This window comes from Haliotis rufescens, unplaced genomic scaffold (assembly GCF_023055435.1).
Source record: "Haliotis rufescens isolate VD_foot unplaced genomic scaffold, xgHalRufe1.0.p SCAF_59, whole genome shotgun sequence".
Taxonomy (NCBI): Eukaryota; Metazoa; Mollusca; class Gastropoda; order Lepetellida; family Haliotidae; genus Haliotis; species Haliotis rufescens.
In genome coordinates, this window is record NW_025964323.1 from 2,046,844 (window position 1) to 2,069,208 (window position 22,365).

A 22,365-nucleotide genomic window follows, 5' to 3' on the forward strand; every position below is an offset into this window, starting at 1 on the left:
CGAATAATTATTCATTTTTTTTCTGTTTAACCCTTAATTCATGTCCCAGAATTATAAACTACGGAAATAAAGACCGCTTCATATCCTTAGACTCCCTGCCAGCACTGATCAAACACATCAGTCCATCTCGCGTTCATCAATTGAAATTAGTTGTCCCACGACCACTACCATATTGTTGTACTCTCTTGCACATACTGCTTCTAATTTCAAACACGTGATTATTATTATTATTTCTTACATGAATGATGTTTCATAAATACATACGTTGATTTAAATAAATAATATGAATATATGATAATTCGCGCTGTTTTGACATAATTGTATGTTTATTTAACTCTGCGCAAACTGGGCGTTAGACACAAGGCGTTCCAAGACAGGCCCCAGTTCATAATATGCAGAGAGTCGGAGAGTAATTGCGTGGGGAAAGGCAGGACGCAGAACACGCTTGCAGAGTTTTCACCGAATTTTTTAAAAATTGTCATATTTTGACCATTGTAAGTAGCTTTCAAAATGTGTATTGGCGAAATGGTGATATTGTATTTACTATGCTTCAGATAATCTCGTAATTGCGTATGTTTCTTGACATTTTTCACGAATTCCACAGGATTTGCAACGGAAGCCATTTTTATTTTCATGTTTTTGCATGCTCATTAGGCCGAACTGCATTCGTTTCCAAGAAACAGTTATCGTGAACTGTTTTAGTTTGATTTTCAGGTGTTTTATATTCGGTCCTGTAATATGGCGTTTTACTTTAACAATAAAAATTCATTCGTGGTTAATGTTCGCCGTAACAAAGAGGCGTGGACTGTTAGATCAAATCCTTCCGCCGTTTCGGTCGCATTCGAAAGTTATACAAGTCGATGGCTCATGTTTCAGCGTCTGATCAGGACATATTTCTCATTCCTGTGTCAGCCTTTCTTGTAAGGTAAAGCATGCTAGGCAGGTTCATGGTTTTGCTATTCGATTAAAGAGTTCATCAGTTTCAAACAAAGAATATTTTTTTAGTGACGTTGGTTATTGGCCTAAACAAGTCTTGTCTCATGTTCTTAGACCAGGGTGTTTAGAGTGTACAGGATTATTATTTAACCTCGTTTGGTAATATGATTTGTATTAAATAAGCATATTTAATGACTCTCCTCAGATGTATCCTCGCATTGTGCTTGAGACCCAAAGAAGTATTTGTCATTACATGTCTAATGACAACCGCAATGTACTAAAAATTAAGTCTTACCTTGGAACAAATTTGGTTACCCCTCTAAAATTCATATGCTGAAAAGGATTGAGCAGCAATGCATAGGAGATAAAGCCAATACTTCATCATTGCATAATTATCATCAGATCAAGCTTGAATACAATGTGCATGCCTGAAAAGGTCAGTTTTGAGGCGTGTTTTCATTTCTTTCATGTAGCTTAATTTTTAAAATAACTTCAGTGACGAGTGGTGAAGACTTTGTTGTCTTTTGTGAGTTTTGAAGCCTCTACTTTGATTTCGTCCTTAACATTAAACCTTAATTTCACCTCACTTTTTGAATTCGCTATTTTGAGCAGCATTGTAACATTGCATGCAGTACAACAACATTAAACTTTACCCTAAATGTAAATGTACCCTTTTCTGTTTTGTCCTATAGTCAGTGAAAGTGAAGTCCCCTTTCTAGAGCTGAAACATCAGGGTTTTTGAAGTTTTAGCAACTTATACTGAAGATCTGGGTCAAATGACCATCTAGATAAATGCCAGAATGGATATTTTTTCAATGTATCTTTGTAACTAGTTAAGACATGCTTCCTTGTTCATGTTGTTACTGGACAAGTTTTAGAAGTAATTTCAGTATTCCTGCTGGCTTTTTATACTGCCTGTCCAAGTGCATGGGGACGCGCACTCACATAATTACCAGTCCCAGCAAACATTTACCGTTAAACAGGAACACTGGACTTGGTCTTGTTCGCAAATGATTTCCCACCAGTAAGAATGATAAAAGCACTGGAAACCATGAAATTAATGCGAAAAATGTTGCTGTTAGTATAGTAGCTTGCACTAATAAAATGCTTTGTGAATCCTCACTGAAGCTTGTCGGACAGTCAAGACTAGTGCCACTAGTGCAAGATGGTTGATTTGTTCTTGTGCATTTCTTTGAAAGCCGACACAATGAGTTGATCCTGTCTGTTTGTGTTATTACTTACTTGCTCATCTGGACAGACTCAGAGAAAGACTGAAAATGTGGCACTGTGTACCAGTGATTGTTTTGCTGGCCGAGGCAAAATTATTTACCAGTCCCAATGATAATTTTTAATATTGTGACTGCTGTTTAAAATTCTATCACTAACATCAGCTGGGTGTACATTTAACAATGTTTAAGCTTACAGTAAACATGTTATTGAAAATCTTTAGTCTCATTTCAGAAAGAATGTCTTTACAGATATCCGAGATGCCACGTAACCGGGGCTACAGTGGAGATAACTCCTACACCAGCAGCTACAACTACGGCGACTCCTACACCACCAACAGTGGCAGTGCAGGCCGGTCCGGTGGGTCGCGTTATGGCAACGACTATGACTACACTGGGTATTACCAAGATTCTGGCTCATCAGGCTACGGTGGAATGTCAAACTTTGGTTCAACATCAACTAGCCTTGCAGGGATCGGCGGCTTTGGAAGTAGTAATTCAAACTTTGACAAGTTACAGGTGAAAATTATTAGATCATTTATGTGTTAAGATTTGATTTCCTGATTGAAAAGTGATAACCCAGAAATCCGTAATTACAGATTTAAGTTGTGATATCAGTAACACACAAGATCAATGAATAATCACTAAGTTATACTGAAACAGAATTAGGTTTACAATAAGAAAAGGTAATACAAAATGAGTCAAATCGTAGAAGCAGCATTAAGTAAGAGGCCCTATAGTAAATCATCAATGTCAATGCACTCACCAATGTCCAGTATTAAGTCAGTTGATCGTCCTGAAGGCTTCACACACCGTATATCGTTGTGTATAAGGCCAGTTTTTTGTACCTAAAATGAGGGGGTTAAGAAGGGGGGTCGTCTTATACACAGTCGAAGATCTCACATTTTTTTCCACTGGCGATGTCAACCGGCGTCCGATAGCCAGCCCAGCATTTGACAATAAAACTTTGCATTTCGTCCTAAATAACTGTTCCAATAACTATTTCCATACATAAACATGATTTGTAACTCTTTTCTGTGAATAAGGTTTAATAATTTCTGCAAATAAAGTTGAAATGACCCTCGCCTCGATGCAGATTGTCAAACCACCTAACACGGTAAAATAATCAACATCCGTGAGTAGAGAGCCGGAAGTACGGGTAAGCATTTGCATATTGCACATGTGACCTAACATGTAATAACCGGTGAAGCTGAAATCAATTCCCGATGTTTTTACAGTTGTATTAACAACTGTTGGAGACGCAGTGTACAAGTGATTGTGGAATAAACATGCTGAATGTGAAGCAAACATAAGCCTAGTTAGTTACAACATAGTTAATTGGCAATTAAATTACTCACCATTGTCTCTTATATGTTATTACTTCATAAATGAATTTTATTTTACGGGCACCAATTTGGTGTTGTACCGTGTAAACACAAAATGGCGAAGTGTGCTGGAGTTACACACGCGACCTATCATTGTAGAAAAAAACAACGCAAGCTAAACATATTTTTATTGCATATATAAGGTTTGTGTGCGCACTTGTGATGTGCTTCATTCCAGGTCGCCTTATACACGGAGTATAGGATTTTGGGTTGATTTTGAAGGCCTGTACAGGGGGGTCGCCTTATACACAGCGATATACGGTACTCTATTCTTGAATCCAGAAACTGTTGAAAGATGGCAGTAACCAGTGTTTTCGGATAGGTATCCAGTCCACACTGGGCAAATGGATAAGACATGAGGCAGGTTGTTAATACCTTGTATTGCCCTCTTCTTTCTCTTGTAGGCAGCGTAAGAAGTTATCACTAGTCCTATGGTCTTTCCCAAACTTGTTTCATGTCTTGACAAAATTAAACTGAGGTGGAAAGAGTTTTCCCCACAAGTTGGACGTTCGACTATTGCAAAACGACTGCCTGTTGTAAAATCAATCGATAAAATTCGGATGTTTCCATTGACTATCTTACAGACGTTTGGCGGTATGTTCAAGATAGCAGGAAATACATTTGATTGCACTCGGTTCTTTCCATACTTTCATGGAATATCAAAAATGGAAGTGGTTATTCGTGTTGACTGTTAAACACCTGGCAGACGATCGCAATTTGTCAAAGTGGATGTCTAAAAAGAAAAAACTCTATTATTTGTTTCTATTATTTCTTCTCATGAAGTTACTGCAGACAACGAGCAATGAAAACAGACTATATCGCCGAGTGCTAGTGCTAGCATTGAAATTTTTAAAATTTTAGGCGGACAGGTGTGATAGAACAGATGAACCAATGCCAAAATCATCTAAATGTAAATCAACACATGGTTTTCCCAGTGACTGGTGTCTCCCAAAGTACAAATTTTGATTAATGTGGCTTAAATAAAAAAAAAATGCAGCAAAAAATCAACAAGTATGCTCAACCAGTAACTCTCTGTACTAAACAACTAATATTAAACATATGTCATTAATAATGATCTAATGATATCCTGCGGTTTTTATGATTACTGGTTAATATAGACAAAGCACACCTAAATAGAAAATGGCACACATGAAAAACAGCTCCAGTGCTATTGGGCACATTTGAATTCTCCCCAATTTTATGCCCTGTACACATTTTAAAAAAAATAACGAACACTTACAGTATGTCAAAGTATAACACACAGCGTAATTACCCAATGTATCCTTTTCAACTTTAGCATGTTTTGTACCCGTGTTTCTTTACAGATCTTTATTTACTGATCAATGCAGGCATCACACATTCAGTCTAGCTTCTAGATTACTGTTAATTGGACATCTGTCGCTTGTTAGTTTGACATGTCGCACACTTGGGGCATACCATGAACAGATACAAATTTGAAGTCACCACTTACAGCATTTTTAGCCGAATAATTTGATATTTTCTTCTAAAAATGCCCCTAGACAAGACCCAAGGGTGTTGAAATATGTTGAATACCTAATGTAAATAAATACTTGTGAGTAAATACTCAGTGGCTCAAAAAATTGTCTGGAGCTCTGGTTATACGATAATGTCTATTTCTTTCAGGAACAACTAAATCTGAGAGAATCTCAGTTGGCAATGGCAAGCAATCTGCTACAACAGCAGAGTCGACTGATCGCTGATGTCCAGTTGAACGTACCTGAGCAAGGCAGGGATAGGAGGAACTACGGGCAGGATAGAAAGAGATCGGGATCTGATTATCGAATGGATAATAAGCGCCGGAGAAGAGATTCGGATGTATGTATGCTTGAACTTTAGTTACATCTAACAAGGCTTCAGTCACCTGGTATTTCTAGCTACAGGGATAGCCAAACAACCTCTCTGATTTTATAATGGTTTAAGTGAAGTTTGTTGGTATCCAACATTATCTAATGTGTCTTTGCAGTTTTTTGGGGTAGGTCTGGAGTACTCTAGATTTTTCTGGTGATCAATAATTGGTTATGTAAAGTAGGTAAATACCCAGTCTGATGTTTGACAACATTGTTTGACGCCAGAAGATTATCTTCATGAGGCAAGAGCGTTAACTGACTATAAAAGTCCAAGTTCCACCCTTGCCGATTTAGGCTGCAAATATGGAGTTATATTTTGGCTGGACTAATGAGACTGCATAGTCCATTCAATATCGCATAACGAAATTGACATCCGGTTCGTAAACAACACGGATTCAACAAGCAGATTTCAGTCGACTGCAGGATTTGCATAAGATGTGTACTGTCAACTTGGCTTCGACAGATATTTGCGAAATCTATTCTAGTTTTTAAACAAGATGTTCTAGTGATTTGATGCACTTCGCGAGGTAAGACCCAATTATTACAATTTATGTCTTGGTCATCGATCAGATTGTCTTGACTGGGCACCACCATGTTTGTTTGAGGCAAATACAAGTGATATGAGAGGTGGAATCAGATGGGTCAGTAGGAGAGGCAAAGAAGGGACATAACTCATAATAAGTCAATGGTGGCGCTAAGATCGAAATTCCATCCTAGTTTGTTAAGGGTGGAAAACTGACCTTTTACAGTCAGTTAACTCCCTTGCCTCAGGGAGATGCCAGAAGATTGGCCTGGGAACTTGTCAAATAAGAAATAGCTGGAGGAAATTTCAGAAGCATTTTAACCCTTTGTTAGGAGGGCCACGGGAAACATGAAGAATTTTATGCAAAAATGCATCTTACTGATGCAGGAGTGTCCACTAGCCTATCAGGCTGACCCATAACGATCTGGATTAGAATTGACTTTCAGCAACCCATGCTAGTTGTAAGAGGCAACTGGCGGAATTGGGTGGTCAGGCTTGCTGACTTGGTTGATGCATGTCACCGTATCCCAATTGTATAGATCAATCACTGGATCGCCATGTCCAGACTTGATTATTTACAGATCGCCATCATATCGCTTGAATATTGCTGAGTGCGACAATAAACAACAAACAAAAGCAGTTTCAAATGGCGAGCTCCAAGTAACACTGCGCACAAACACCCATGTTCGAATCTTTTAAGGGTTTCCTTGTACCAAATCCGTCAAATGTAGGCACAACTTGCAGGGTATCGCCGCAACAAAATTGGCGTGTGTCAGGGTGTCCAAGTCTGTTCTAAGCCCATTTCTGACCTCGAACATGTGCGAATCCTCAAATGGTTTCCTTGTACCAACTCCGCCAAAAGATGGTCATCTTTTGCAGGACATCATCGCTACGAAATTGGCATGTTCCAGGGGTGTCCCAAATATTAATCAAATATCACCATCAAGTGGTGTTACTTTTAGCATGCAACCAAGGACAAAAATACGGTACATCTGTAAGACTAACTTCATGTAAACTTGCAATGGTTTCTGTTGAGAACCTTACAAGATATGATCTTTAAAGTAAAATTTCGGTGAAAACAAGTATCAAAATCAAAATCCAATATGGCTGCAACTAAAAAAGCTATCTAAAATCGGCTAACAAGGTTTGATGTGTTATGTATGGAGACAAGTCTCAGAAAGTTTGAAAACATTTCATTCAGTGGATTAAGAGATGTGATTTGAAGACATGTACCCCAATACACTGAAAACCTTAAATCTAATATTACTGCCAAACCAAGTGACTAATGACAAGTGACTGAACATAAATGTCAAGCACCTAAAGCAGAAGACACAGGCCAATTTTGAAAGTAATCGGACAAGCTGTTGCTGAGAAATAGGGCAAAATATAACTTCAAGAATTAATTGTTTTTTAGTTATCTGCCTTTAGTCGTTTGGCCTACGGCCTTGGGATTTTTGTGGTATCTAGAGCTCCACTGTCTTCATGCACATTAAAAATTTGAACGCAATCAAGCTACTGGTTGCTTTGCTAGCTCTGGTACAAAAATTGGCGGAATAATAATAAACAATAGGGCTGGCTCTAGCCTTTCGGCTTGGAGCCCTAATTTTCAAGCAGATTACCTGGTTGATGAGATAACAAATTGATTTGAGATTTCATCTGTCAAACAAAATGACAGATTACCACAGTAATAATACTTATAACTGCCAAATTTTGGTCTTACAATAATATAGCCTCAAAGACTATACACAGCATCAAGTAACACTGCACATTGCAGTAACATGAACTGCTGACTAAAAGTGACTATGGGTCATCTTGAAATAACACTGCATCTCAGTCACTGTGAAAAGCATTCAGCTCGATTTAAAATACAATGAAGTTTGAATTCAAATATATATAAAGACTTGGGCTAGTACTTTAAAAAAATGGAATGACTTTGAAAACATTCATCTTCTCTTAATTGTTGGAATAATTTCAGTGCAAACTCGTCAGGCTATGGCAATAGAATCGGTCATGTTTAGATGTTTTGATTTTGTAACATTCTGATTGGGCTAAAGATGTGTGCGATAGTCCTCTCCAAAGAGTCTGTTGTAGCCCAGATTCTTGGCTTACATGGGCAAGGTTGAAAACTAGGCTTTGATATAGGTTAGTGGACACTCAATATCAGAGATATACGTGACACCATTCAAATTAAGTGCGTCCAGGATATTACATGACACAATAAATGAAGGAATTGAAAATGTTCTGCAGATAATTCTGTTTTAAGAGGTAACAAAATGTTAATTGTTAATGAGCATGCTAAAATTCATCAATTTTTATTAGAATGATGTTTAGTTAACATATCAAAGCACATTTCTGGGCACTGTTGAGTTGTCTTCTAACTTCTTTTCAATGAAATGTGATGATCGTCTTCAATATGTGTTGCATTTATATCATGCCTAATGTCTGTTTTTCAGGGTTTATTATTTTCAGCAAGTACATTGCTATGTTAAGGATCTATTTTATTGAATAATGTTTCGAAGTTGATAAAAAACAGTGTTCCAACACCACCAAGATTTATGACAAAACCTTTGTGAAAATTGCAAACTGTAAACATTTGTCCTCTATGGATAAATTCAACTGGTACTAACACTTATTAATGATGCAGGGAGTCTTTGTAATTCATAGAACAGAAACAGATTTTTTTTCTCTGGAGGTTTTAACCCACAAACAAATTTTTGAGACGTCCATAGATACATTGCACATGTCATAGAGCAGCACTGTCCGTGGAGGCCTCAGCACATGCAGATTGCTTTCAGACAGGCCATGCACTTCCCATTCAGACATGCCAGTTTGTGAGAATACTTTAATCCAGTCTTTCCAGATTGTCAGGGAAAAAGGTCTTCACGACGAAGCCTCAATCTGGCTGACTCCATACATGGAGCTCATTTGTTGGACGGCTAATGATTTCAGTCATATGGAGACGATAGAAGAGACCGTGGTTATGGTGGTCGACAAGGCGGCGGTCCAAGATATCAAGGAGGCCGTCAAGGAATGCAGCAAGGTCGCCAAGGATACAGACAAGGCGCAGCCCGAGGGGGCTTTAGCCCAGGAAGGAGAGACAGGCGTGGTGGCGCTAACAGGCAGGGTGGCAATGGAACTAGAGGAGCAGGAGAACGCAGAAATTCTCAAGGTGATTGCTTCTTGGCAGCCTACGGAAGAGCCCTGGCCGTTGCAACCGTTTTGGAGAGCCTGATCTCTGCCCCCTTTTTCGGGCTGTTTGGTTTGTGATCTGTGGTACTGGTAATGCTTGCAGCTCAGAACCAGCACAAGGCAGCACTTGCCTCTTGGAGGAAATGAGGGTTACCTTATTGTCCCTGATATGCCTGAATCATTGAAGTTTGAATATTAATGTGGTAGAAAGGGATGTTCCTTGGCATCATTGTAATGTTTGCAGAGAAATGAATACCGAAATGAAACGTCCAAAAGCTGCGATGTATGAGAATGCAGTTGTTTTATCAGCATGAATATGTAAAGCTAAACACTCTCGCTCACAAAATGGAAAGGCTATATCCCCATTTGTGCGTTATGAGGTGTATCAGTGGTTTTTACCCTATTAGGAGATCCCAGGAATTCAACTTATGCCACGCCTGGGAAATGTTCCCACATTGCCCCTCACCCAATGTCGTACAGCTTGCCAACTTGTGCTGTATGTGACCAGTAGCTGTTTCATTCTCGTTGTCCCCTTCTAGTGTTAGTGCACCAGTGAACAAGGATTCCTACCCACTATGGTGTATTCAAAATGGACAAGTGAACTGAATCTGGACTTGCCAGAGAAAGTAGAAAATTCAAAATTCTGTCCCTGCATTACTGGGCATTTATGTTTCAGTATTCTCTACTGAACACTGCTATTTTGAATGCCATTCCACAGAAACAGTTTCCCTGAACTGATTTTGATCTGAGTCAGATTTGAACAGGGATATTGTTCTGTTGTCTCCATAATTTCCATAAACCTGCCCAATGTGCAGTCTTAAACTACTTCTGAAAACGTTATACAAAGCTAAGGCCTTGTTGCGATGCACAACATATTTGTTACAAGTCAGATTGGACACATTGAAAATTGAAATACGTTTACACTGCTGGAGAATATTTGTCACGTCCATTTTGCTACTTTACACACAAAATCTTTGCTTGATCATGTTTTTTTGTGTTTTTTCTTTTTCATTTTTAAATATTGGTTCACATATTTCATAAGGAATCAATGTTTGTGGAAATTGAAAATACATTTTTTGTTCTATTTTGATTCGCAGGTAAGTTTCCTTAAACAGAAAAGTTTCATTCTTCGTCTGTCTCAGCATGTTAAATTTTGTCTATGTTGTCAGACTTCTAGTTTCTCCAGTTGATAAATGACAGACATCAGAAGTCAGAGTGTTATTACTTTGTGATAAGACAAAGGTTCATCTTTGCACACTGCTAATACTGATACAGTACACTCATCTGGTTACTTGAGAACTGTACTTTAAAATTTGATACATTATGAACAATTTGGGGATGTATTATTAAAAAAAATACCACTTTGTCTTACTTAATACTATCAATGTAAAACCTATTTGATTTCTGATTTCAATCAAAAGGATAATCTTGACAATTCTTAGCTCATGAATTCTTTAGAAGGAAGTAAGTTCAAAATTAACTATCACCTTTGGTGACTCATCTTCCAAGGTGGAAGTAACAGACGTTGGGTAATAATGCCTGTGATACTGCATGCAGCTCTGTCTGAGCTGTGTGTTCGCTGCAGCAAGAGGTGCTGACCACCATGTGACCTTGTAATACATCTTGGTGTTATAGGCGACAACAGGAGGAAGAGGGGAGAACAGCTGAGGAAGCCCAAAATAGTGCCAAGAGTAAGTTACACACATAGACATAACCGTAATGCAAAATATCCCTGTGGCGATAATCCTATGCTTGTTGTAAGGCAACAACATGGAATTTGTGGTTGCTCACGCTGTCCATCACTGGTTTGTAAGGTCCAATGTAATGGTCCAAGAGTCAAATTTACAGGTTGTCATCCTATGTATGTATATTAATATAATTAACATTCCTGTGGGAATAGGAACTCAGAACGGTGTTTGTCTTAAAAGCTGGCTGATGAGAAGGATCAGGTGGTCAGAATGTGGGACCCCTCCATGTCAGCATGCTTAATGGCATGGCTTGCTGCTGATGCTGTTGGCCGCTTGAGTGGCCTTGACTCGGCTACTTGCATCCCAGTGTGAGCTAATTGCATGGCTCAATGCTGATGATGTTAATTACGGGATTGTCGGGTTCAAATTGGTCATGTTGGGTTAAACATTTTAACTGTCCATCTGTAATTTTAGAGTAAGTATATTTGTGTGCTTATACCATGAAAAATCAAAACATGTAATTTTAAGTCTTTTAGATGCTTGAATTAGACCGCTGGAAAAGACTATTTAAGCTGATTGGTAAAGGCCCCGACATTTTAAGTTTTCAACTTATAAAGGTGTTGAGCTTTTGCCAGTTGTTTGTGTGTTGAAAATTGGTCCTTGGGCACAAGACAGTCAAAATTCGGCATTTATTTGAGCTCCATCCCAATATCTTTCCCTCTGTAGATTTTTGCTGAAATACATAATGATTAATAATCTTTTGAAAGACATTAACAATTTAGTTGCATGGACCCCTTTATTTCTACTAGTAATTACATGAACATTTTGTTTGTCATCTCAGGTGAGCAAGGAGTTGTCTCGTCACTACTGTCATATCTGTGAAGTGGAATGTTTCAATGAGAGGGTAAGCAGAAACAGGGAGATACATATAACTTCAACATATTTGTCTGATGTCACATCTATTTCAGTTGCAATCCTGTTGTTTTGATTCTTACAAGTTTTAAAGACACTTTCAATACTACAAATCAGACAAATTTATTCCTGAGCTTTAAAACTATTAGTTAGTATTAAATACTGTTTGCACACTAGGCCTCAGTGAAGCAAGAACTGCAGCTCCAAAGCAGAAACATAGGAATGCATGAATTATCCCCCTTTCAACTCTCTTGAATGATTGTATTAGATTTTCAGTGGTTTATGGTGTTTTGAATTTACATACTTACCTTGTACATTTTTTGCAGAACTACCAGAACCATCTGTCCGGAACCCGCCACAAGGAGAAGGCAGATGAGCTTGAAGAGAACCCTACTAGGAAGGCTGAGGTTGAGGCAAGAATTGCCAAACAAGAAGAAGAGAGAGCTAAACCTTTGCCAGAAAAAGAGGCGTGAGTAGACTTCAAATTGTCAAATAAATCCTTTGGGAGTTTTCTCACAAATAGGGTCTGTAGGTAGAATAGATCCTCAGAAATGTTGTAAGAGAGAAGTTAAATGGTTATGTGCGACTTGGATAACTTGAAAACTGTTCAATGTTTTTAAATAAAACCTTGTAATATGCATTGCTCATCAGGTTTACTGGTCTTGCTATTTTGTAATTTGTCAATGTTGTATTTTGTAATGTTTCCATGGAAACAATTTAAACTTAGTGTCAAACGATGGTAGGGTTTGTTTCCAGGCCATATCTTGAGCATCTCCTTTTATGAGTAAGAACACATTCTTGTTGTATTTGCAACTCATCGTTTTTTCTTAACAATAAACCACTGTGCTATGGCTATTATCTTAGTAATATTGACGTTAGCTCACACATTCATTTGCTGTGCTAAAGAAGATTTTTGTTATTTTTCTTCACTACAACTTGGCTGTTATGAGCCATGTTTACTGGCCTGACTGAAACTCAACTAGTGTTACCATGAGGCCCAACATGTTGTGGATTGTTTGTGAAGGAGTAATGGAATCATGCAGTCTCTCAGTTATCAATTGCATTTTCCATTGTGGTTATGCTGTTGGAAAAACTGCAGAAATCTATACTATTTTAATATGTGTTATATCTTGTTGCAATTTTTACAGGACTGACCACTGTGACATCTGTGACCTTGACATTCATGTTAGTCTGGCAAGTCACCTGAAGTTTAAGCAGCATAGAGTATGTATTACATTTTTTGTCCATTCAGTGTCCATAACAAGGGCTTCACAGCTGTTGTTATTAACTGGAACAAATGATTCACACTTGGCTCAAAACATACTGATTACTTTTACTTTGAAACTTGACTAAAATAGTGCTTGGAGTACTGGAAACATGGTAAAAATGACAATGTGCTATTACTTTATAATGATGATTTACAAATGATGAATCATTGCTTGAAGACTAACCTTATTGTTGGTTGAAAATGTTTATTTAGGTCAAGTTGTGTTTAAGATGTTTTGGCAGTAATTTCATAACAGGCTATTGGTTTAGGTAAGTCTGAGTTATTTTTAGATGTAACAGATGTGTTCAATGTATTTTCAGCACCGAGAGACGCAGGTGAAGAGAGGTTGCTCGTGGTGTAACGTAGGGGGCTTCTCCAACTTCTCTGAAGTCCTGGCTCACAGACTGACAGACCTCCACAAGGAGGTAAGAAACATGCATGTGTCCATCTTAGCAGTACTGCATGCTCATGTGTATGATTTGCGTGTGCAGTCTGTTTCAAGTCCCCTGGGTTAGAATAGGCCACCTATTTCTTCTCATGAGAGGTGACTAAAATGGATCTGATAGGCTGGCCCACTGACTGTTTAATGTATCATCATAATCCATAACTATATAGAGTGCACGGATGGCACAGAAGTCTAAGACTCAACAATTCTCTGTGCTGAGTTGCGTCTTTTGGGCACACAAGATACCTATTTCTTGGCATCAAGGGGCGGTCGGGTAGCCTAGTGGTTAAAGCGTTAGCTCGTCACGCCGAAGACCCGGGTTCGATTCCCGACATGGGTATAATGTGTGAAGCCCATTTCTGGTGTCCCCCGCCGTGATATTGCTGGCATATTGCTAAAAGCGGCGTAAAACCTCTCACTCACTCACTCACTCACTCACTCACTCACTCTTGGCATCAAATCCCATTTTGCCCTGATTGTTCCTAGTTTTGTCGGCACCATACCATGCTCCTGAGTTTAACCAATACGGTAAATGTCTGAGGCATGCATCACTTCAGGCTTTCTTTCCACAGCGAGCTGACACACTGTAGAGTACTGTTCAAAGCTCTGTTAAAACCAACTTCCTTTTGGTGGTCAGGTTGGCTTCTGAATTGTCATCAGAGTCAAAATTGCATGTGTTTTGTAGCTACAAGAAAATGAGCTATTGCTATTACTTAACACCACCACAAATAGAAAGATTTCAAAGAAAATTATGTTTGATCCTTTTTGATAAATTGTGTTTGTCTTAAATATGAACATTTTCTAAGGAACGGAAGTCTTAAACAGACATGGTTTCATTCAGACATGTTGCTATTGCAAAGTTTCCTGTCAAAAGAGTATGGTAAAATGTCATTTTAGAGTGTTGTTTCGTCAGTTTAACATTTTCACAACAGCTAGGTGATTCCTTTCTCTTTGATTTGTTATAGATGCGTGAGCAGTTTGGTGGGAGACTTCGCCCAGATGTTATCCCCAAACCTGAATACGTTGAAGTGGTAAGTGGGCTCTTTAAGAAATTTCAATAAGTAAGATCTCTTGGTTAGATAACTCTTTATAAAGATCTTAGAAACCACCCGGATCAGGTCGGGTGATAACTGAACTTTCTTATTGCTGTATTTCCATCCAGAATTATGAATTTTCACTGGTGCTAGTGACTGGGAAAATTGTTAAGTCTGTGGAAAACCTGATGATACCACATCATTCTCTCACTTCAGATACATGAACAAATTTGTTTGTTTTGTTTTATATACTGAACATGTCAAGTACAAAATAATAAAAAATATTCTCATTTTCACAGGAGGAAATTCCCGAATTTGTGGCCGATACCCCCATGGGTAGGTTTCAATGATATTTATTTCATAACTTAAAGTGTGCTATCAAAGTTTTGTGTGACGTGCATTAAAGGTCACCAGTAGCTGTACTTTGGGTGGGTTTTGATAATAAAAAGCATCAGGTGAATGCAATGTGTTACCTAGTTACCCCACATCATTGCTTATACTCCCCAGCAACCTTTGCTGGTCGTAAGAGGCAACTTACTGCTGTCATTATTGCTGTGGCTGGTATTAAACGACAAAAAATGCAGGTCTGCAACTTTCAAGACTTTCAAGCTAGTTATATTTGAGTCATTAGTTATCAGGCACTGAATGATGCATGTAACTCATATTTTGACCATGCGGCTAACTGAGCCCACACTTTGTTGTTACAGGAAAGGACTATGTGGTACCAGTGACTGGGTTCTTCTGCAAGCTGTGTAATAAGTTCTACAAGAAGGAGGAAGCGGCCAAGCAGAACCACTGCTCCTCTGAGGCTCACTATGAAAAATGGAAGGTATGTTGAAATGTTGAAGTATCCATTGTTTACAATTTTGAGTCTTAGTTCCCAGTGGTGATATTGGTAAGAAAAGATCCCAAACACCTATTCTTGTCAAAACGGCTGGCTAAAACAGGGATCTGATTTTCACAAATATTGACCTATCTGTTTATCAAAATAACCTGATGTGGGGCATTGCCCCTAACATCAACCACTGGTTCTCTGGCCCAGGATTGACTATTTACAGGTTGCTATGATAAGGTGGAAAACTGCAATTTTAAACAATATTCATATGTCAAATTATATCTGTTTACAGCAAGCCAAGATTGATGCCGTCACTGAGTATCAGACCAAGCTTGCAGAACAAAAGGAGAGAGAGGTAGCTGCCAAGAAGAAAATTGAGGAACTCGCAAAGAAGAAAGAGGAAGAGGCAAAAGCAAAGGAAGACGAGAACAATGATGGCGAGGTGAAAGATGAGAAGATGGACACTGACGGAGAGACACCAGCGACAGAGGAGAACCAAGAGGAGACCGACCAGGTCAAGTCTGAAACCGAACAGATGGAAACTGTCCAGGATACTGAAGCCACTGAAGAAGAACAGCTGAAAGGAGATGAGGAAGCTGTTCCTTTGGAGGAAGGTGATGAAGAGAAGCTTCTCTCTAAGGATCCTACTGGGGATGAGGCTGAAGGGGAGGGGGAGGTTGAGGAGTGGGTCGGAGAAGCAGAAGCTGAGGTGGAGGAAGAGGCTCAAACTCCCACCAGACGTGGGAGGCGAGGTGCAAGAGGAAGAGGCCGTGGACGTGGCAAAAAGTAAAGGGGAAGACGTCGCCTTTTTCTTTCATTTGCAAAGTCTAATTTCAGAAAAATTCTGTTTTAAATGGAATTTATTTCAATGCTTTTGAGTATTTAGGGGATTAATCATGTCTGTCATTGCTTATGAGCAGAATTGAGTCCTGTGCTACTCATTGTTGTGCAGCTCATTCATCACATTGGTTTTAAACTTGTACCAAATGTACTTTTCATGTTTATTGTTCATATTGCCCTACATTTATCAATGTTCTGTGACAAGTCAGAACATAGAAGCTTGGTGTCATATATGTCACAATGTTTTATGTTTTTTTAGAAAGTTTTGAAGTTAAGAGCTAATTTTATGGAGAACTATGTTTTATAGGGAATTGCTTTGTCCATCATTTCAGCTTTGTTGACTTGGTGCTTCTATTTTTTTGGGTTGGGGGGGGTGGGGAGTGTTCACCCTTATCAGACTGTTGTTTGAAGTTACTCGTATCGTCATGTTCGTCTGCTGTATGCAAATGAAGTTGTCATAAGCAGCCATTGTTGAACCAGATTGTAATCATGCAGTGTTCTAATGTGCCAGAAGAATGCCCTCAATAAGGACCTGAAAGAATTCATGGTACATTGATCATGTATTATGCAGTAACTACTCTAGGGCTTACAGTTTGATTGTGAAGTTGTTTGATGGCAAACATTGTTATCTGCCATGTACAAGGCTGCTTTTCTTTCATAGTTCATGATCTTGCCTGTTCTCATGATCCCATGCCTTTATTACATCACTGTTCATTTCATCATGATTGTATGGGCAAATGCTGTTCAAGTCTTAAAAGTGTTCTATTCTATGGCATGGTATCTATTTGGAGATTTGCACAATTTTCAAATATTGAATTGGAAACAATGAACATTGCTGACAATAAAATCATGTGTAAGTGAAAAAACTAATTGTGTTTGCTGAAAGTTATTTTTAGGCAACTGTTTCAAATGTTGCAAACTTCCTCTGCTGAGTTATTGTCACCTGGTGCATGTGGGGATTTGATATCTCCCCATCTCTCATATTTATTTAAGATCCTACTAAAGTTGAGTTGAGATTGTCAGTGTTTGCGACTGATTGCTTGTCATTGTTACCAATGTCTGGGATCGTTGTTCAGGCTCCGGTTACTAGTTGATAATTTACAGGCCACATCGATACAGCTTGTATTATCCAACTGTTGTTGGCATTTGACTGACTCCTTAAGCTTGAATTCATACTGAAACTACATTGGAGGTGGAGCCTGGATGGCTCTGTGGTCTGAAGATGCTGTAATTTCTCTACACTTACGTCATTTCATAATGTTATGGTCATCGAATCGTAGGTTTGAATCTCAGATACATCCTGATATGTCAGTACCATACCCATGCGTGGTAGATTAACCAATTTGAAAAGCATCTTGACCTGTCTTAAGGATTTCCTTCTAATATTAAGCTGACAGTGATATAACTGAAATACTGTTTAAACTTATTGTGATGGAATTGACATTGTCCGCCACTTTGGGATTCTAAAGCAGAATTGTTTCCAAGTTTCACAGGTCATGTCTAGAGTGGATGTTATTGCCAATTCTATGCACTTAATTTTATTTCCCAGCAGTATGAGAAAGTAATTAGATGCATACTTGTATAGATGAACAGTGTGTTGGTAAAGTACTTAGTGTTTTAATCCTGGTGAAACGACTAACAGGATCGGGTGGTTAGGCTCGCAGACTTGGTTGATGCATGTCATCATAATCCCAATTGCGTGGATCAATGCTCGTAATACCAATCATTGGATTGTCTCGTCCAGACTCGATTCTTAGCTCACAGGGTCCGAAGGACCAAGGTGAGCTTATGGTGGGGCGAAATAGGGGTAATTTGGCGTTATTCCTTTAAACAACTTCTTCTCTGGAACTAAGAGATTGCTTCCAACCAAATATAGTTGATATCTTTCTCCGGTGGTGAGGATTCAAAATTGTACAAATTTGTGGGGCTGAGGGTCGGGGCCAAATATGGGTAATTTGGCTATATTGCTTTGAGCAACTTCTTCTCTGGAACTAAGAGATAGATATGAACCATATATGGTTAGAAGCACTCTCTGGTGGTGAGAATTCAAAATTGTACAAATGGAAGGGCTAACTTAGCCCCTGGGTCAGTACTTTGAAACAGTATAGATCCCCACCTCATGTTGAGCCTGGACCTGTGAAGATCTTAGGCTTGGCGTAAGGGGCGACTAACAGGATTGGGTGGTCAGGCTTGCTGACTTGGTTGATGAATGTCATCGTATCGCAAATGCGTGGATCGATGCTCATGATGTCAATTGTCTTGTCCAGACTCAATTATTTACAGACCGCCGTCATATATGCTACTCAAAAGAAGTTAAGGATTACCTGATTCTTTCATATTACGAAAGTTAATCTCTCATGTCATGACAGATTAACTTAACCATTATGAAAGAATCGGGTGATCCTTTACTTCTTTTGAGTAGTATAGCTGTACTATTGTTGAGTGCGGCGTTAAACAACAAACAAGTGAAGTGAATTGAGCCTGGGGCCTACACCCCAAGGGAATATGTTCTTGGGTGAAAACTTGAAAACAGTTGAGATCCCCACCCTATAACCGTACACACGACTGTACATACATGTAATTGCTTAATTTAACAAGACAAATACTCATATGCTACCAGAACTGGAACTGTCCGGCACTCCAAAAAGGACTTAGAACCTTGACCATAACATATTGTCCCCACCCTATATTAAACAGAAACATTTTATAAATTTGTTTCTTATGAATAGAATAATATACTCAACAAAAGTTCCAGTGACCAATATTTTAGTGTATTTTTCAAACAAGTAAAGTTTGGTTTTCAATATTGTAGTACATGTATGGAATCAAGTCACAAAAACGCAAATGCTACAGAAAAGCATGCATTTTATGCAAGCCTTATGCATTTCACTACCCAAGAATTGGTATAAAAACGTGCGTTAACGGGATTCCATATGCATTGTTAAGCATCGTACTGACAACCACTCAGAAAAACAAGAAAATTACGCAGTTATTCAACATTACGAAATGCTACGCCATTTGGTGTTTATGGCAACGTTGGCAACAGACGAATGCAGTCAGAGACCATCCTCGGAGTGGCAGGCCACGCGTAACCTATAATCGACAAGACAACTGGATTCGAACAACACGCCTACGAAATCGATTCCAGCCAGCAACAGTGACTGCAAGAAGCATCCCTGGCCTTTGACGAATATCTTCACAAACCGTACGTTGTCGCCTCAGATGTGCAGGGATTGTCGCCAGAAGACCCGCCAGATGTCCCATTTTGACAGGAAACCACCGTCAAGCACGTCTACGGTGGTGCAGACAGCGTCTACGCTGGACGGCCATGCAGTGGGGACAAGTTCTATTCACTGGCGAGGCTCATTTTCACCTGAAATTTGGAAATTTTGGCATGTTCATGTTAGTTTTTTTATGAAATCACGCATTTTCTGAAGTCAGTATGGCAAATTAAACCATTTGAACACTGACAGGAGTCTTTTATCTTTTGCAAACCGAAATTGTTTCAGATTTGATAAAAAACAATTTTGCATTAAATCTTATTCAATGTCACAGGAACTTTTGTTGTTCAGTATACATTGTATACATTTGTTTGTTATGAAGAGAATAATACATATATGCCAATAGGATTTGGCCTGGAGTCTAGCCTTGAGCTGAAAACGTCCATCTATTACCCACTGTCTTCCTTAAAGAAATAAATAATACACTTGATTGAAGATTTAATCTTCCTGCTAAAGAGCTCAAATCTATAGTTTGCAATCGGAAGATTCATTCATTCATGAAAAATGAAAAAAATGTTAATCAGCTTTAGCCACAACGCTATGGAGGTGGTCCCCTTTCCCATGGATTGACTGAAGGAATCTTTTCGAAATTATATCTACTTAGACTAGTCTTTGGACCATCATATTCTGCCAACCTCCCCCGTTTTAATGTACATCACTTAACTCCCATATATTGACTGACCATACATGGTCGACAGCAATTAATAAATTGCATTATCCATATACCTGAGAGACCGGATTACCACAAGCACACACACCTGCATACACGTCGGTATAAACTTGAATGCGACGTTAAACCCCATTTCACCTCGCATCACCATTGCTATCTGATGACTAAGACTCTAGTTTCTGTCTTTAATAACACATCAAAAGAAAACTCCTCAGTACCCCAAGGAAAAGTGTCAGTTCAGTCTGGTCACAACCGGCAATATTTTCGTTAGAAGTATATACTCCATAACAATCCGTCATCATCCATGTACAATATAGAAACTATCCCCAAGGCATGATAGTTTTTGTTGCTAGTTAAGAGGGATATCTGTGCGTGTTTCACATTTATCAATAGATCACGCGGCCCAACCTTTCAAATATATATTGTTTCAAAGTTGATAATTATGAATGTATGCAGTTTTTCTTTACCTGTGCTAAATTGATGTCCATGGTCCGGAGAGCGGAAGATTGGTGGTGCGATTCCCTGGTCGCGTCATTAAAGATGGTACTTGTTACGACCCTACCGGCTCTGGGTCAATCTTAGTGGGTTATTCATGTTATACTGCGGTATGATGGGCTAAGCACTATAACACCGCGGCCATCCCTAGTAGGCGAATTAATGACGTTAAAACACACGTCACCTCGCCAACGATGTTAATAGGTTCTAGTTACAAAGCTCTGTATGCAGTAAACAGTCATGTTGAAAATAGAGGTGAGGTGGAATGGGGTTTAACGTCGCGTTCAAGATTATTGCACTTATATAGCGACGTGCATGTGTGTGTGGCTGCTTGTACTAGTCCGGACTGATGCCGATTTATAGTGCTAGCACACTGAGATACCATGCCGCAGTTTAACACGAATACCCCACTCAGACAAAGTATACTGACTCCGAGCCGACCAGTCCTTGTTTTAGCCCCTTCATGCGCAGCGCCAGACAGGGTAACAACAAGTTCCATCTTTTAACGTCTTTTGGTATGACGCGGCCGGGAATCGAACCCCGGACCTTCCGCTCTACTCCGGGCGGACGCTCTACCACTAGACCACGGAGGCGGTCTATTGAAAATAGAACTTTAGTTCACCCACACATCGTCAGTGTGAGCAAATGTTACTGGTCTACGTCCGTCGTCAGTCACCCATTTAGCAAGGAACTTCCCCTACTCAGGACATAGCAAACCTTAGTCTCAGAACATTTTCACCGAGTTTCCTACAAGCCCCAGTAGCCATTTCATAATGCAGCAGAACAGTTCAGTGAACCAATCTAACCCTCAGTAAAAATGTTATAGACAATGGGTGATAAAAAATTCCACCGCCCTTAGATGTCCATACAAGCAAGATACGACCGTCATGACTTGTTTGTTTGTTTGTTTCATTGTTGTTTTACGCCACACTCAGTAATATTCCAGCTATATGACAAATCGAGGCCGGACCAGACAATACAGTGATACTATGACAACAGACATCCTTTTACCAAGTCAGCCAGCCTGACCACCCGATCCCGTTAGACGCCTTTTTCGGCATGCATGGTTTGCATAAGAAATTCTAACCCGGGTCAAAGGTGTCAATACTTGCAGGATATTCACACAGCTAAAGGTAACATGAATTTAAAAAAAGAAACAATCGTAGATAAGGTTTTTTAAAGGACCAAAGTGTTCAAATTTTCAAAACTTAATATCCTCTGCATCAAAAGCACAGAAAGAGACGCCAAGTTAGTAAACAACACTTGGTTCACATGTGAGCATTAATATGCTTGATATTCGCAGTCACATTTCGCAGTCTCTATGACAAACATCAAACAGTTATGCCTGTGAAAAGTTTAACGCAGATGTAGACCGAATTTTGTCATTTTCTGACTTCAATATTAAATAACAAATGAAAAGGAACTTTGATACTCGCTTGAAAAATATATAAAATACAACAATGTATCATTGGCTGATACACTGCAGACCCCTGGGCACCGTACAATATGTCTACTTTCATGTCGGCTGGCAGTAACTGTGAGCAGACAAACTATTGCCTCAGGACACCAGTAAGGGCACTGTCGAAACCAACATGTCATTGCAAATGGATGTCTACTCCACATCGTCAATCACCCTTTATGATCCTAGACAAATCATATGACAAAATCAAGTTATTTGGTCGTAAAATTTGTACTTTTTGTAATTCCAAATATAACATATGGTACTTTGGACCTTTTTCTTAAAAGACATTGTCTATTCAAATAATATGAG

The 22,365-nt window shown here is 39.1% G+C and overlaps 1 protein-coding gene across 1 annotated transcript; it reads left to right on the forward strand.

Moving 5' to 3' along the window:
* The first annotated feature begins 357 nt into the window (after positions 1-357).
* Positions 358-17,014, forward strand: LOC124142756 (zinc finger protein on ecdysone puffs-like). Its single transcript, XM_046511392.2, has 13 exons — positions 358-494; positions 2,415-2,681; positions 5,192-5,383; positions 8,888-9,107; positions 10,763-10,818; positions 11,657-11,719; positions 12,054-12,196; positions 12,876-12,951; positions 13,315-13,419; positions 14,405-14,470; positions 14,773-14,809; positions 15,181-15,302; positions 15,601-17,014. Exons 2-13 carry the CDS (start codon positions 2,424-2,426, stop codon positions 16,096-16,098), a joined length of 1,836 nt encoding a protein of 611 aa, XP_046367348.1. The 5' UTR covers positions 358-494; positions 2,415-2,423; the 3' UTR covers positions 16,099-17,014.
* Positions 17,015-22,365: the final 5,351 nt, after the last annotated feature.